The 16,007-nt window shown below is 46.2% G+C and overlaps 5 protein-coding genes and 2 non-coding genes across 8 annotated transcripts; 5 read left to right on the forward strand and 2 right to left on the reverse strand.

The window, feature by feature from the left end:
• The first annotated feature begins 1,054 nt into the window (after positions 1 to 1,054).
• On the forward strand, positions 1,055 to 2,465 carry LOC147228203 (histone H1-like). 2 transcript variants are annotated; one of them, XM_086156609.1, is made up of 3 exons: positions 1,055 to 1,713; positions 2,008 to 2,057; positions 2,301 to 2,465. In XM_086156609.1, the coding sequence occupies exons 1-3, from the start codon at positions 1,097 to 1,099 to the stop codon at positions 2,330 to 2,332; spliced, it is 699 nt and encodes a 232-aa protein (XP_086012735.1). In that variant the 5' UTR covers positions 1,055 to 1,096; the 3' UTR covers positions 2,333 to 2,465. The 2 variants fall into 2 exon arrangements, with proteins under 2 accessions (XP_086012735.1, XP_086012736.1); XM_086156610.1 differs by lacking the exons at positions 2,008 to 2,057; positions 2,301 to 2,465 and having other exon boundaries at positions 1,055 to 1,990.
• A 206-nt stretch (positions 2,466 to 2,671) lies between these two features.
• LOC147228204 (histone H2B 1/2) lies at positions 2,672 to 3,369 on the forward strand. Its single transcript, XM_086156611.1, has one exon. It carries the CDS (start codon positions 2,688 to 2,690, stop codon positions 3,060 to 3,062), a length of 375 nt encoding a protein of 124 aa, XP_086012737.1. The 5' UTR covers positions 2,672 to 2,687; the 3' UTR covers positions 3,063 to 3,369.
• Positions 3,370 to 3,374: 5 nt separating this feature from the next.
• LOC147228205 (histone H4) lies at positions 3,375 to 4,542 on the reverse strand. Its single transcript, XM_086156612.1, has one exon. It carries the CDS (start codon positions 4,512 to 4,514, stop codon positions 4,203 to 4,205), a length of 312 nt encoding a protein of 103 aa, XP_086012738.1. The 5' UTR covers positions 4,515 to 4,542; the 3' UTR covers positions 3,375 to 4,202.
• A 1,487-nt stretch (positions 4,543 to 6,029) lies between these two features.
• On the reverse strand, positions 6,030 to 6,468 carry LOC147228206 (histone H3). The gene has a single exon (XM_086156209.1). It carries the CDS (start codon positions 6,438 to 6,440, stop codon positions 6,030 to 6,032), a length of 411 nt encoding a protein of 136 aa, XP_086012335.1. The 5' UTR covers positions 6,441 to 6,468.
• A 281-nt stretch (positions 6,469 to 6,749) lies between these two features.
• LOC147228207 (histone H2A-like) lies at positions 6,750 to 7,174 on the forward strand. Its single transcript, XM_086156468.1, has one exon. It carries the CDS (start codon positions 6,750 to 6,752, stop codon positions 7,131 to 7,133), a length of 384 nt encoding a protein of 127 aa, XP_086012594.1. The 3' UTR covers positions 7,134 to 7,174.
• Positions 7,175 to 8,653: 1,479 nt separating this feature from the next.
• On the forward strand, positions 8,654 to 8,725 carry trnad-guc (transfer RNA aspartic acid (anticodon GUC)). Its single transcript has one exon. It is a non-coding gene; the product is annotated as a tRNA-Asp (tRNA).
• Positions 8,726 to 15,757: 7,032 nt separating this feature from the next.
• trnad-guc (transfer RNA aspartic acid (anticodon GUC)) lies at positions 15,758 to 15,829 on the forward strand. The gene has a single exon. It is a non-coding gene; the product is annotated as a tRNA-Asp (tRNA).
• Positions 15,830 to 16,007: the final 178 nt, after the last annotated feature.

Raw genomic sequence — 16,007 nt, forward strand, 5'->3', positions numbered from 1 at the left:
CCAAAATAAAGATGAATGTCTATGCAAGAGTGCAAGAAATTCTATTAATGAAGAGCTTGCAGTGCAACATCTGAAGAAAGTCACTGTGTACAGAATGCAGTTATGCATAGTTGACTCAGTCACAGTGACAAATTGGTGTTTAAGAAAACATCTTTATTTTCACCCATTTTTTTGCAAACAAACTCAACACTCAAATTACATTTTTAAACAGGGCTGGAAATAGTAAGACAACATATTGGACATTCTGTTTGTACAGTTTGTCTGAATAGGAATTAAATGTGAATTAACACAGAAGTCAAAGAGGTAAATATATTACAGATACGCAGTCTACAAATAGATGTTCAGGTGATGGTCGCTGCAACTGTTCCTGTGCACCTGGAAATATGCGCGAATACCTCCAAAAAATGCGTCAATGATGCAGTAAAATGCAATTATTATTTCTGCTGCTGTTGGAAAAGTGTGTGTGACACACCGTGTGTCCGCGGAGGCGCTCCGTGCAGCGGGGGAGCAGATGAGGACAGTGTCTGGAAGCAGCTCCGACCACCGGCGCGTCACCAGCCTCAGCCGGCATCAGTGTGTTTGCTGCCGGCTCAACATCCGGCTCTGGTGGGAAAACGACGGCCGCTTCACCCGCGTTTGGACGCTCATTCTAAACGCCAAAGTGCGTTTTTGCGGGGGGAACACGTCGTGCGGGAAGGGGATACGTTTTTAGGGGTTTTGTGGGAGAAAAGAGCGGAGAAAGCAGGCGATCGGCGCCGCTGCGGGAGGGGGACGGGCGTCATTTCGAGGCTCCACGGAGGAAACGCGGACACACCCGGAGCTCCGCTGCACCCGGACGGGAAGAGAAGCGTGTCAGCGATAGACTCGACGAGAGGGAACACACCACGCGTGACCCGCGTGGATTTGTCGCGGGTTTTAAACCGGGGAGAAAACACAAGCGTCCCGGCTTTTGGTCCCCGCCGAGCGGCCCGCCGCCGGGTTGACTCTCCACGGTTCTCATGATGTGTTTAAGTCCCGCCTCTCGCTCCGGGCAGAGTCACATCCCGAGCGGACTCTCAGCTGACACTTCCAGCAGACCTAGCATCCAGGAGGAACCATGGCAGAAGAAGCCCCAGCCCCGGCCGCCGCCCCGGCCAAGGCCACCAAGAAGAAGGCCCCCAGACCCAAGAGGACCGGACCCAGCCTGGGCGACCAGATCGTCAAAGCCGTGGGAGCGTCCAAGGAGCGCAACGGTCTGTCTCTGGCCGCCCTGAAGAAGGTGCTCGTCACCGGGGGATACGATGTGGAGAAGAACCGCTCCCGCGTCAAGACCACCATCAAGCGGCTGGTGGAGAAGGGCACCCTGGTGCAGACCAAGGGCACCGGCGCCTCCGGGTCCTTCAAGGTGAACAAGAAGACCGAGGTGAAGAAACCCGCCGTCAAGAAAGCCGTGAAGGTGAAGAAGCCCGTCGCCAAGAAGAGCCCGGTGAAGAAGCCCAAGGCGGCGGCGACGGCCAAGAAGGCGGCGGCCGCCAAGAAGTCCCCGAAGAAGGTGAAAAGGGCGGCCAAGCCCGCCGCCAAGAAGACCGCTAAGGCCGCCAAGAAGCCCGCGGCGAAGAAGGTGGCCACCAAGAGCCCGAAGAAGGCGGCGGCCAAGAAGGCTCCCGCGGCCAAGAAGGCTCCCGCTAAGAAGGTGGTCAAGCCCAAAGCCAAGAAGACCGCAGCCAAGAAGAAGTAAATGCTTCAACTCCAAACAAAGGCTCTTTTAAGAGCCACCCAACTTTCACATTAAGAGCAGATACCGCTTTTATTCTTAAAATATTTTTAACAATTTATTTATATAATATAAGAACAATATATACATAATATAATATACAAATATATCGATCACAACCATTAAACTACATAAGTGGTCATTGCTCAGGAATTACGGACTGTCAGACACACGTAAACGCATCCCAAAATTCCCTCCTTCCATTGGAGGATCGCTTTCCCGCTCAGTCTGACCAATCACCTTCTTGCTTTCAGTTCGGTCACCATGGGAACAGCTTCGCGTACGTGCCAAGGCATCACAAAAGGCGAGTTGAAACGTCCGTTGTTATTATAGCCATTGGCTCTATTTGTAATATTGTATCGCTATTATTGCGTTATCATTAGGCTATTTATTTTGTAAAAAATATGCGAAAGGACACACCCTTATTATTGTTGTTTCTAATATTTGATCGTTATATAAATGACGTCATTGTATTAGACTGGTCGATACGTTCATTCTTCGAACCAAGCGATTATTTGGACTAATATCGTTTTTTTTTTCTTTTTAGGGACAGGCACCGACACTCCGATGGACATTTAAATACAGTACTAATTGTAACAGAACATCCATATCTCACATAAATATATATGTATATATATATGGAAAAAATATATATATATGAAAATAATATATACAAACATATATATGTGAAAAATAAGTCAGGCAGCATTATCATCACCTCTGATTCTGCTTCCTATTTGTATTCTTTGTCAATCCTGGGAACTTTTCTTCCACACAAACACCCCCAGACAGACAGGCGGTCAGCTTGACCAGTTTATCTCCACCAATCAGAGAGTCGCGTCCGCACAGCTTGATTTGCATGAAACCTGTATAAAAATGGCGGCTCTGTGTCGCCATTTCCGCTGTCCGAGTGTCCACTCAGAGAGAAAACAACATGCCTGAGCCTGCAAAGTCCGCGCCCAAGAAGGGCTCAAAGAAAGCCGTCACCAAGACCGCCGGCAAGGGCAACAAGAAAAGGAGAAAGACCAGGAAGGAGAGCTACGCCATCTACGTGTACAAGGTGTTGAAGCAGGTTCACCCCGACACCGGCATCTCATCTAAGGCCATGAGCATCATGAACTCGTTCGTCAACGATATCTTCGAGCGCATCGCCTCCGAGGCGTCCCGCCTGGCGCACTACAACAAGCGCTCCACCATCACCTCCAGGGAGATCCAGACCGCCGTGCGTCTCCTGCTCCCCGGAGAGCTGGCCAAGCACGCCGTGTCCGAGGGCACCAAGGCCGTCACCAAGTACACCAGCTCCAAGTAAACCCTCCTGCAGCTTCCTGCAGATCCAAAGGCCCTTTTAAGGGCCACCCACTGCTTTAACAAGGAGCCAGTTCTCTTCCTATATGTATTTTAAGAAAATTCATAGCTGAATTTTAAATCCGTTCAACGTTAGTATTTACTACTTACACGTTTATATTATTGTTAATTCACCCGGATGCCTTCTAGATCCACTGAGCACCTGCTCTTTCAAGCTATTCAATGCGCCAGTCTTGTCTGCTTTGCACACCCAGTTATGCTGCTGTCAAACTTAATTTTCCCCATCAGAAGGTTAGTAGTTTGTGTGTGTGTGTGTGTGTGTGTGTGCGCGCATTAGTGTTTGAGAGGTGTTTAGGATTGATGTGTTGTGATGGGGCCATCATATATTGAATGTATGATAATATGAATTCCAGGTGATTGTTCAATGTACTTTAAATGTCATACAATGGCAATTAATGTAAGCAACATAGTTGCAGCGTAATAAAATACATGGGTTAATGTTACATTTATGCTAACTTGGGAGCCAATTCAGATGTTCCCATTGCTGTAATTATGGCAACAAAGGGTTATGACATCCTTTTGACAGCTATAGATTTTGTAGGGTGGCACAAAAAAAGAGCATGTGTTCGAAACTGCAATTTTATTAACCGTAATTTGTTTTACTTGTTCTTCAGCTACTGATGTCTTTAGGTTGGGGATAAAAAAAAAACAGCCTTTTCATTTTTTACTGCACCAGGCAGGTGACACCATCCTGTTTGTTAACACCATCTTAGTGTAATCACCTGTCACCTTTTTTAGATTTTAGAGGAAACAAAGAAACTTAACACTCGACATAGATAGTATTTACCAAAAGGGTAGAGTGGCATAATCTGTTCTAAGTGAGGATGGAGGCAATTTTTCCAGAGCCTCATGTCAGCATCTTGAGATGATTGTGACAAATAATTGACGTTATTGTGGTGGTTAGTTTGGCCCAAGTATTAAGTTACCAGTTCCTATAAGCCGTATCGCCATAATTAGTTCTATGTTACTCCTATGATAATACCAATTACTTCTGACTATGTTATTCATTTTCTCCATCCGGAAGCTGATCGATAGGTTTTAGTGGGTGGCTCTGAAAAGAGCCTTTGTGTTTTTGACGTGTTTTTTAACCTCCGAAGCCGTACAGGGTGCGGCCCTGCCTCTTGAGCGCGTACACCACATCCATGGCGGTGACCGTCTTCCTCTTGGCGTGCTCGGTGTAGGTGACGGCGTCGCGGATGACGTTCTCCAGGAACACCTTCAGCACACCGCGGGTCTCCTCGTAGATCAGACCGGAGATGCGTTTGACGCCGCCGCGGCGGGCCAGACGGCGGATGGCGGGCTTGGTGATGCCCTGGATGTTGTCGCGGAGGACTTTGCGGTGCCGCTTGGCGCCTCCTTTACCGAGTCCTTTACCTCCCTTTCCTCTGCCGCTCATCTTCGCTGCTCGTCGTGTGAAACAACAATAACCCACATTTGACCGACGCCATGATTTCAATAGATTTTGCGGACGTAATAGAAAACATGCGGAAACGCACGTGTTCTTCTACGGATCAAGAAGCCGCCCTCGCGCTCTACAGCGACATCTAGTGGTGAAAATGTGAACTGCATAGCAATTGTGGCCTAAGTATCTATTATAACGATGGCTGGAATGCAAAACCTCTTATCTTAAAGAAACACTTTATTCAGGAAATAAAAAAACATGTCATTTGATTATAGTAAAGTCATTGTTAAAGATATTCAAAAATATTCTATCGTTCACATATTATACTTGTATGTTATAATTTAAAAATACATAGCATGTAATTTTACATACATAGGATGTTTTTTACCACTGGCAATGCAGATAAGATAAGTGTTTTTTCCTAATTCTTTCCGCGTCATTTTTCTACTTCAAAACCTCCAATCTGAAAAAAGTGTTTTTTCAGGAAATGAAAAAAACTTTCTTATTGGATTATAGTATGGTCCTTGTTTAAGATATAAACAAATATTCTATCGTTCACAGACTATATATCTATGTAAGTTATATATACATAGCATGTATTTTTAACCTCTGACAATGCAGATAAGTGTGTTTTCCTGATTTTTTCTGCCCCATTATTGTCAGAAGATAAGGCAGGATTATCTTGCAGACAGACTGAAAATTTTTCACTATTCAATGCAAAAGCCCAAAATCGAAAAATTTGCAGATAGGAGGTTTGCATTCCAGCCATCAATAAGTATGTAAGTACAGTAAACCCTTGTTAATTGCCGGGGTTACGTACTAAAAATAAAAATAAAATAATAGGCGAAGTCTGCAAAGTAATCTGCCCCTGATGAATGTCATCACTGTCTGCAAAGGTTTCATGAAGTTTTTTAGCTTTTGTGCGGATAACATAGCTGTGGTCCTTATGTTATTTTCCTCCTTTTTTTGCGTAGCCAACCACAGATTCATTTATTCCGCAATGGCACCTTACAGCTTCCACCTTCATTCAGCATATCCAGATATTCCAGAACTTCTTCTGCAATAATGTCTGTTTTCGTTGCCTCCACCACAGGACCAGACTTTGTTGTCCCTGTGTTTTCAGATGTGATCCAAAGCTGTCAGGAACTGATTAGGCAATGAGTGGTTTAATAGAGGTCATGAAATACACTTAGGGTTTACAGTCAACAATTTAACATTATTCATTATTAACTGGATGATTTTTTATGGTTCTAGCAAGGCACAACTATCGGTGCAAGTCTTCTGTGTGATTTCAGGGTTGCTGGGATTTTTTAATGTGAGGCCTGACTTATTACTGAGGGAATACTGCATATTGAAAGCAGTACAGTGTCAGCTGTATTGTCGTGCAGTTTTACTATTTCACCCATAATTATTAACTAATAATCATGTTCATACTCAGGGTGGATTGAAATGCCTTTGGAGTAAGTGTGGTGGCTCTTAAAAGAGCCGTTGTGTGGAGGAGCAGGCCGTCTAGGCTCTCTCCCCGCGGATCCTCCTCGCCAGCTGGATGTCTTTGGGCATGATGGTCACCCTCTTGGCGTGGATGGCGCACAGGTTGGTGTCCTCGAACAGGCCCACCAAGTAAGCCTCGCTGGCCTCCTGCAGAGCCATGACGGCCGAGCTCTGGAAGCGCAGGTCGGTCTTGAAGTCCTGGGCGATCTCCCTCACCAGGCGCTGGAAGGGCAGCTTGCGGATCAGCAGCTCCGTGGATTTCTGGTAGCGGCGGATCTCTCTCAGGGCCACGGTACCGGGCCTGTAACGGTGAGGCTTCTTCACGCCGCCGGTGGCCGGAGCGCTCTTGCGGGCGGCTTTGGTCGCCAGCTGCTTCCTGGGGGCTTTGCCTCCGGTGGATTTACGGGCGGTTTGCTTGGTTCTTGCCATGGCTGTGAATATCTAATTTTGTCTAAGTGTGACAGAAAAGATAGGGATCTCAGCGCCGATGCGTTGCTCTTATAGCCGAGCTGCAGCGGCGTCAAGCGGAGGCTGGTTCCCGCCTCTTGGCTCTCATTGGCCGGCGTCTGGAGGAGCGACTCCCCGCCGGAAGCGCCGCTGCTCATTGGAGGAGAGACGTTTGAAATCGGCCGCCAAAACCCGGCGCGCTTTTACAGGAACCTCCCCGCTCCGCGGATATATAAGTGAGGGTCTGTCCTCGGAACTTCACATTTTGTATCAATACAAGAAATCGTAATAATGAGTGGAAGAGGCAAAACCGGAGGCAAAGCCCGCGCCAAGGCCAAGACCCGCTCGTCCCGGGCCGGGCTCCAGTTCCCCGTGGGCCGCGTCCACAGGCTGCTGAGGAAGGGCAACTACGCCGAGCGAGTGGGAGCCGGCGCCCCCGTGTACCTGGCGGCCGTGCTGGAGTACCTGACCGCCGAGATCCTGGAGCTGGCCGGAAACGCCGCCCGCGACAACAAGAAGACCCGCATCATCCCGCGTCACCTGCAGCTGGCCGTCCGCAACGACGAGGAGCTCAACAAGCTGCTGGGAGGAGTCACCATCGCCCAGGGCGGCGTGCTGCCCAACATCCAGGCGGTGCTGCTGCCCAAGAAGACCGAGAAGCCCGCCAAGAAGTAGACGGAGCCCCATAACAACCAACAACACAACGGCTCTTTTAAGAGCCACCCATCTTTATCTATGAGCACATCCTAGAAGTTGCAACAATAAGTTACATGGCTTATATACATTGTATCGCAATAGATGCACTTGGAATGGCTTGGGGAAAAAATGTAAATATTTACTCGATGGGTATTTTGTTTAGTTCCTTTTTGATTTTAGTTCTAAGTTTGAATATTATTGCGATCTTGAGATATAAAAATAAAATCATATTTATTACTTTTCACAGCTCAAAATAAATGTCACACTAGCAGAACCCGGTATAGTCCCGATTTGCAGATGCTGTGCGCAGAAGTTCAGGAGCAGAAGTCCCATACACCAGGTAAAATAAATATTTATGAAGATAATTTCCAAATATTTATTTTCTATTGTTTACTGAAACAGTGTTTTTTTCCCAATTTATTTTTAGAATTCAGGTCAAAGCTACGCTACATGCTCTGAAAGCTCAAAACTCAAAATGTTCAAAATGTGTTCATTCCATAGACTCACCTCCATCTATGGGCACATTGACCCGGTTGACCCACATTGACCCCCATTAATCGTGTTGGCCACTCATACATATTGTTAAATTATCGCACATCCCATAACAAGCTTTGTTTCATCGACGTGTTAAAATGACCATTTGACAGTAGAAAGCATTAACTGTCAACGTGACAGAAATCCAGAGCCATGGTGACGATGCCAGCATAACATGTAATGACATGAGCATATCCTAGCTGTTTAGTAATGCACCAAATATTTATATAGCCTATATACAATATATACGGATTGATATATTTGAACAAATTGTTATTGACAAATTAATTTTTAATGGAATTACCTGACAAACCATATGATGGCCCTTTTAAGAGCGACACATTTCCATCACATACCATTTAATAAAAGAGATTATATATATATATTGTGGCATTGATTTGGGAGATGTAAGAATTGACGCATACTTTGGTCCACAGGTTGTACAAAAATGTCATAAATCCTATTCATTTATCAAGTGATACACAGGAATACCTAAAGTGATTGTTGGGTGGTTTGACATGATCTTGTCACAAATTTTCCTGCAACGGATCACTTGTCTGATCCCATTGCAGCTTTCTGAGGAGTTTCTGATAGTAAAACCAACAACATTACTTATATTACAGAATCCACTACAGGATGGAAACTTGAAAGGGAGTATCTTTGGGTAAATTCCCTTCCTATGTGGGCTGCTTAATGCACTTCAGGTTGTTAATCTTGAACGCTAATCACTGCTGTCTGCAATCCAGGATGTGACTTTGGATTTCACTGTGAATTTTTAATGGATGCATGGTTGCATGAGAGAATAAATACGGAGAAAAACTCTTTCAGATAGAGTAAAAAGGGGGGCCAAGACTCAGCAGAAAAAACAATGGCGAACTTTAAGTTCCATTTTTTGTTTTCTAGGACATAAATGAATGTAGGAAGAGAGAGGAGTGTTGTAAGCCGAGCTGGACCTCCCTTGCATCTCCTCGTTAGTATAGTGGACAGTATCTCCGCCTGTCACGCGGAAGACCGGGGTTCGATTCCCCGACGGGGAGAAAAACACATTTATTGCAAAACTTCAAGGGAACCTGGGTAGTTGATCTGCATCTGCTCTACTTCTTGAGTCTCGTCTCTCATCACTTCCGGCAACAACATCCCAGCGAACAGACGCTAGCTAAGCTAAGCTAGAGGAGCTTCGCGACGTGGATAAGCTCTCTTCGAGAAGAGTGAAAGAATAACGAAACCGAAGGAGCACTGGGATTTTGGCAGGTCCCCGAACAAAGTCAGATATCGTAACGAAACCTCGGATCGAAGCAGGGACCTTTAGATATTCAGTCTAACGGTCTCCCAACGAGCCATTTCGGCGACGGAACCAGCACGGATGTGACGTTACGCCCCCGCGATGACAACATCCGGCCTCGAAAACGCTACTGAGATCATGGTGAGGCGCAACAAATCTCTATTTTACAAGGAATGTTTTGAGAAAGGTATATGGTCAATAATTGACTTGATGGCTGACAATGTTTGTCTTTATGACCGAACAATTCTGTATTAAACCCTCATATATTAGAATTCATGAAGTTACTTAACGCATCACGTCAACAATTTGTATTCCTGACAAAAATTTTATGACACACCAAACCATACAACCTCAATTACCCCACTATCATTCCAGGGAATCTCGATTCTGTACAGAAAATGCAGCAACCCCTCTATTAGAAAATGTTTTACAGAAAACTTATACCCTGGACGTCAAAACAAAAATAATATTTTAAATAAATGTGGGAGGGAATCGATTTCCACTGTCTGTTTTTGTGGCTCCTGCCACGGGACCGGACTCTGTTGTCCCGGTGTGTTCAGATTATCATTCAGGGAAGAACGTCACAACAGCCAGGAACTAATCAAGCAAGAATGGTTTATTCAAAGTCAGGAAAATACACTTAGGAGATATCCCGGGCCAGAATGAATGTCACCCCGCGAGGATCGTTCGGCTCCTCCAGACACCCGCTGAGACGCGTCCAGTCGAATGTGTAGATGATGAAGTTCTGGCCCCGATCCAAAGGATCAGGCTCATTTTATACCTTTTGGCCAAAAGGGTCGGAGGAAGTCCTGTCAATGACTCCCCCCCCCCCCCCCCCCGGTTTTACGCTCTGTAGGAGTGCGGGCATCTGGGGTGCGGGGCCTCGTAAAACTGCACTTTGATCAAAGCTGTTGGTCGGAGGAAGTCGTGACAAACTTCTCCTGACCCCTGGTTTATGCCCTCTTGGAATGTGAGCACCTGGGTTGTGTAAAACCGTGCTTTGATCGAAGTCGCGGTTCGAAAGAAGTCCTGATAAACTTCTCCTGACCCCCTGGCTCTGGTCGATTATCCACAGGGGTTGTCACTGGAAAAGCAGGGTACTGCATTCCTTCCCATTACATGATGGGGTCTCGCAGTTACATTTTAACAGTCTTTGCAATTGATAGTGAAATAATGATGTGAGGTTGGAGATTCTATAATTTGAAGTAAGAGATTTTGCAAGTCCCTCTCTTGACGTGAGCGTCCCCACGTCACACAAGGACTACAATCAAGATAAGTAAATACAATGAATGTATGTAAACACAATGTGCATAGAAGCATTCCCCTCTCGACGTGAAAATCCTCACGTCACATATAAACTACAATCAAAACCAACAGTAAATACAATAAAACCAAACAAAAACAGGTGGAGCTAAAACCCCGCTGGCCTTCTTACATATTTTCCTGCGATCAATAGTGCAGGGAAATTCTCCACCCGGCCCCCTGGCCTGGGCAGCAGTACATGATATGGGACTTATACTATTGGGGATTAATTCTAATTCAGGCTGGTCTAAATTGAAGCCTGTAAAGAGGACACTCAGGTTGTCATAAGAAATAACAGACAAGAGATTATTTTTTTGAGCTCTGCAGAGGGGGAGACTCAGATCTGGTGGGCTTGGATCTTAGAGGCAAGGTCCAGCGGATCCCTCTGAGTTCCTCCTTGCTCCGCTTTTTATTGTGTGAATGTGTTTGTGGCGTTGTTGACAGGATCATCAGCAGGGGGAGGGTAATCCCTGTTTACAGTCTGGAGGGTGGTTCCTGTTCAAAGATGTTAAAGTCATTTGGCAACGAATTACAGTGGAGGTGCCGGGGATTGAACCCTGTTTTAGGACAAAGGCCATTTGTGCTCAAACGTCTGGCTGTCTTCATGTGAGTCGTCAAAATAACACAGCCGTGAATATAGAGAAAACTCTTGGTACATAGTTTACAGATAACACTTCATATAACATCATCGTCGTCTTCCACAGTCAAATTATTATAGTCATCTTTTACGAAATCACTCATAGGCAGTTGCTCATATGTTTGTCCAGTGTAGCGACTTTGTGCATATGAGTAGTCAAAATAACATAGCTATGAATATAGAGAAAACTAACATATACAGTGAGGTAAACATAATGTATTACAATCGCAGCTTGGGATTCTCACAGTCCCCTCACAGCTTAGGATGCTTTACATACAATATTTCATTTGCATGTCGGTAGTCGTTTCTTCCAGTGTTGCATCTTCGTCGTCGAAGGGATCTCCTACTGCCAGGAGAGCCTGCCTGACAGCGTGGTCGCAACTTGGGGGTTTATCTTTTTCCTTTTCTATGATCCTAATCGCGAGTGACCTGAGACAGGGGATATAACAGCATCCACAGAGCACGAATATCGCTATGAGCGTTAATAACGAGGTAACAATGCCTGCGAAGAGGGTTTTCCATTTCCCAAAGGTATTCTCCAACCATCTTTCGAACTGGTTATCCACCCCCGAGGATTCTTTTAACTTTACGGACAGCGCTCTTAGTCCCGTCAGCGCTCGAGACACCGATCCATCAGGCGCGGTGTTGTTCGGTATAAACGTGCAGCATTTATCGCCGAATAAGGAACACACTTCTTCTTTTTCGGCCCACATCATATCCTGAGCGATACGGACTTGATACACCATAAGAGAACTGGCGCGGAGTTGGGAGGCTTGCCCCGCTATTGCATTGTTTGATAAATTAACTTGTCGTTGCATATTAAAGTGAATTAAATTGATCTGGTCCACATTCTTGTTTATGGTTGCCCACGGAAAGAGGAATGATTCCCAGCCTCCAGCTATTTGGTCTGTTAGTTTATATTCATCCGGGACCCCTCGGGTTGCGCCGATAGAATCTATATAGGTGGTGTCGGGAGCTACAGGAACGTCAGTTTCTGATCTTCTGGTCCTCAAAAGCAAATTCGCACCCGTACCACCTTCCTGGAGTAAAGCCTCTATCTGGTTTACTGTTATGGGAATTACAGATTGGGTTTCAGCTAATGCTACAATGGTACATCTACCTCTCCAATTGTATGGTAAAATCGGGAAGAATGCGGTCTTGCCGCAGTGCCACCACAGATCGCTCCTGGCCACTGGGAAAGAGTCATAAGTACTAATTCGATCCACGTTTATAATCGATGTGCACCGTGCGGCGGTAAGATTTCCCACGTCCGTGTTGCCAATTGTTCGTTGGATGCACGTATGATTCAGCCGGCTCAGGATCAACGGTGGGGGCGGAGAAAGGTCGGAGATGGGGAAGATCCTTTCTGCATCAGGTAGTACTCCTGAGCAGGAACTCGGGAGGCCTTTTTCGGTGTGTAAATCTAACACGCACTGTTGATACGTCACGTTCGAAAACAAGGAGGGGACCGTAAATATTTGGGGGTTGATATTGCTACAGTAAATACATGCTTCGTTCGTTATTGCCCTGGCTCCGCGTACAGCATAGGCCAGCCATTCGTTCTCGTCCGCCATTCCGGTTTCGAATTTGATAATTGTTTGTGGTGCGGAGGGATGCGTGGAGACCAACCCTCGGACGGAGGAATCCGATACTTGTACTCCTGGTGTGATGCGGGCGTCAGACGTCTGCACGCCATGGCCGTTAGACGTGGAATTTGGCGCCGAGTAAGTGATGCAAATTGTCACCTCCGCACGTGGGTCATCACCCTGGGCCCAAGGCCACATATAAAAATGAGTACAATTATCAAAAGTCTGGCCACGATAACCCGTCCCCCACGTGCCGTCCGTATTATTTACGTATATCTTTAAGTGTGTTCGGGTGGCCGTAAGGGTCATCTTTTTGCAGGACTTCCGGGCCCAAAAATAGGAGAAGTATGGCTTCCACGCTTTAGCTGAGAAAGCACAGGTGTCTCCCCATTTTACTCCACGAGCCGCCGTAGCGTACCATTGGTACCCGGCGTAATCCGACCCTTTATAGCCGTTTGATAGTTTCAACGTCACCAGCGGGATGCTGATCGCGAAGGAGGTCAGGTTCGCTACACATACGGCCAACCCTCGTGTTTGCGTCGTCGTTTTCCCACACGGAAAATCCTCTACTCGGTTAAACGTCGGAAGAAGGGTCCGGATGTCTTGGGGGGGGTCTGACACGTCCATGGCGCTCTGCCGTAGCTCCAGCCCCAGCGTGGGAACCGCTATTAATACGATCGCAGCTACAAGAAAACATAGGGTCCCTCGGAACCCGCACATATCAGGCTGTCTGAAAGGGTGCCAGGATGTAAACATTAAGCTTATTGTAAAAAGTGTTAGTAAAACGTGATAAGGGTTACATATATGCTCGCAAAACTTATATAGTCGTAGGGTGCTCCCCACGGATGCTCGGAGGCGTTGGTCTTGCGCTCTTAGTTGGACGATTGCTCTTGAGCTTGGCGATCTTTCTAAATGTTCAATCCTCCGTCGGGTGCCTTCTTCGTGTGATGCGTTCGTGTTGCGGTGAGCGCAGACGTGCACACGTGCCTCACCGACTTTTCCTAAAAGTGTATTTTTTCAGACAGCCGGAGGTGTGACCCCGACCGCCCCTTTTAGCTCCTCTTCTTCGTCCTCGCTCTCGCTGGAGATCCAGTGTCTTCCTTGGCGCAGTGGTTGAGGTGGAACCACGTCTTACGGTTCTCTACTTGCAGGCTGTGCGATGTTTGGCGTCGCGCTCCAAGGAGGCCGCGCCACCTGGACGTCCACCTGCCGTTCTGCACCCCTCCTGCAGGATGTTCGTTCCCTCTTCCGGTATGAAGCTGGTGCGGCGTGAAACCGTATCAATCTGGATTGTATTTCTCATGTCATGTAGTGCAATGGGTAACGTCATTTTGTCTTTCTGATATTTTCTGTTTGTTTATTTATTTTTTTGTCTGTCTTTGGCTTTTTGAACACTTCCGCTTGCCCTTTTAGGTGGAGTTTAAAACCCCCACTGTGCTTTCTTGACAGTGTCTCAGAGTTTCTCTTGATCTCGACCAGATTCTTTAATTCTTTTTTTTTTTTTTTCTCTGGCTTTTCTGGTTACTTTAATCTAATTTCCAAACCAATTCACATGCAAACAGTTCCTCTTTGCCGCTTTGTCTGACTCCATTTTATTTATTTCCCAATTTCAGGCACTAGTCTGTATCAAATTACAGTCACCCTTCGATTCCAGTCATTTATAATATCCGTTTTTTAGAAAAGGAAACTTCTTACCTTGAGTTGTGCGCGCTGTTTTGGAATCGACGGTTTCCGTCCTCGAACACCTTCGAGCCTTCTATTATCCCGCTGACAAATCACGTCGGGAGGATCGCGTTATTTAACCACCACGACGGGGTCAATAATTTTATTTGAAAATTAAGAAGTACACTTACGAGAATCCCCGGGCCAGAATGATCGTCACCCTGGGAGGATGTTCGCCCTCTCTAGGGACCCGCTGAGACGCGTCCAGTCGAATGTGTAGATGTGGGAGTTCTGACCCCGCGCAAGGGGAGGCAGGGTAATTCTATACCTTCACTAAAAAGGTCGGGTTTACTTCCTTATAAGGGCTTTTTTACACTATCTTGGAATTTGGGGTGCGGGGCGGCGCAGGACAAAGCCGAGGGGGGTCATGATGAATTACACGCGGGGGGTGTCAGTGGAAAAGTACGGAATAGTGCATTCCTTGTCATCAAATTTGCCATGCAATTTCCTTCGGGATTAATAAAGTTGTTCTTATTCTCTTATTCTTATCAAATGATCGATCCCGCGGGTACATTTTAATACTGGTTACCAGGATTGGCTGGTTGGAGCCCTTTGAAGTGAGGTGGGCTTTCCTCTGGGGACTTTAGGCTGTTTCATCTTGAATGTCAATCACTGCTGTGTCCAGTTGAGAGTTTCACTTTGTATTGCGACATGTGAGTGAATGCATGCTGAGAAAAGAGACCAGAAAAGCTAAATTTGAAATAGAGGAGGGAAGGGAGACCACGACTCCGGGATATTCAGAAGTACACAGTGAGAGTGTTTCCCCACTAGATGGCGGTGGTGCCCTGCTTGGATCACAACTTGGTTCACCGTTGTCTCCACTCCTTTCCTGGATGTGTCCATGTATTTCACTGTGCTGTGGGAATGAATCGATCGATGACAAGTCCTCAGGTGAGACCACCTGAGGACTAAATCACAATATGCTGCCGCTGCTTTGTGTCATACAGGCAACATGCTTGCACCTTAGTCCACTGTCACTTGAATATTTACGTACATATGGACTATGTTTTATTTTTCAGGCTTATTATCCTTCTTTTGTTTGCCCATGTACATATGAAATTGTGCACTCTTTTCTAAGTGTATACCGCGTGTATCTATGGAAAGTGTGTTCCGAAAGTTAGTCTCTGTTAAGTTGGGGAGCGTGCAACATGAAAACAGTCCGTGGCATACTGAAAGGCTGTTGAATCTAATGCTGTGTACATGACAATAAATATTTTCAATCTTTATTGGCCATCACTGCTGGATTTGACTTTGTATTTTACATTGAATTTTGAATAAATGCATGTAAAACTAAATGCGGAGGAAAAACTCTTTCAGATAGTGGAAAGAGGGGGACCAAAACTCAGCAGAAATAATAATGGTGCACGTGTAGCTCTTTTTTTCTGTTCATCTAGGACAGAAATGAACTTAGAATAAAGAGCAAGCAGCTCGGAAAAGGGAATTTCCCAACTTGGGAAAAAATATGGTGACCAAGGTCCCGTGTTGTTCCAATGGTCAAGCTTAAGGACTTGTTGTTTCCGCCCCTCCAATCTGACCGATCTCCTCGTTAGTATAGTGGACAGTATCTCCGCCTGTCACGCGGAAGACCGGGGTTCGATTCCCCGACGGGGAGAAAAATACATTTATTGCAAAACTTCAGGGAAAAGTGGGTAGTTGCTCTGCATCTGCTTCACTACGTGACTCTCGTCACTCATCACTTCCGGCAACAACATCTCAGCTAGCTAAGCTAAGCTAGGCTAAGTTAAGCTAGAGCTTCGCGACGTGGAGCAGCTATCTCCGAGAACAGGTAG

This window comes from Fistularia commersonii, chromosome 12 (assembly GCF_037954325.1).
Source record: "Fistularia commersonii isolate RoL2024-O1a breed Wild chromosome 12, RoL_Fcom_v1.0, whole genome shotgun sequence".
Lineage (NCBI taxonomy): Eukaryota > Metazoa > Chordata > Actinopteri > Syngnathiformes > Fistulariidae > Fistularia > Fistularia commersonii.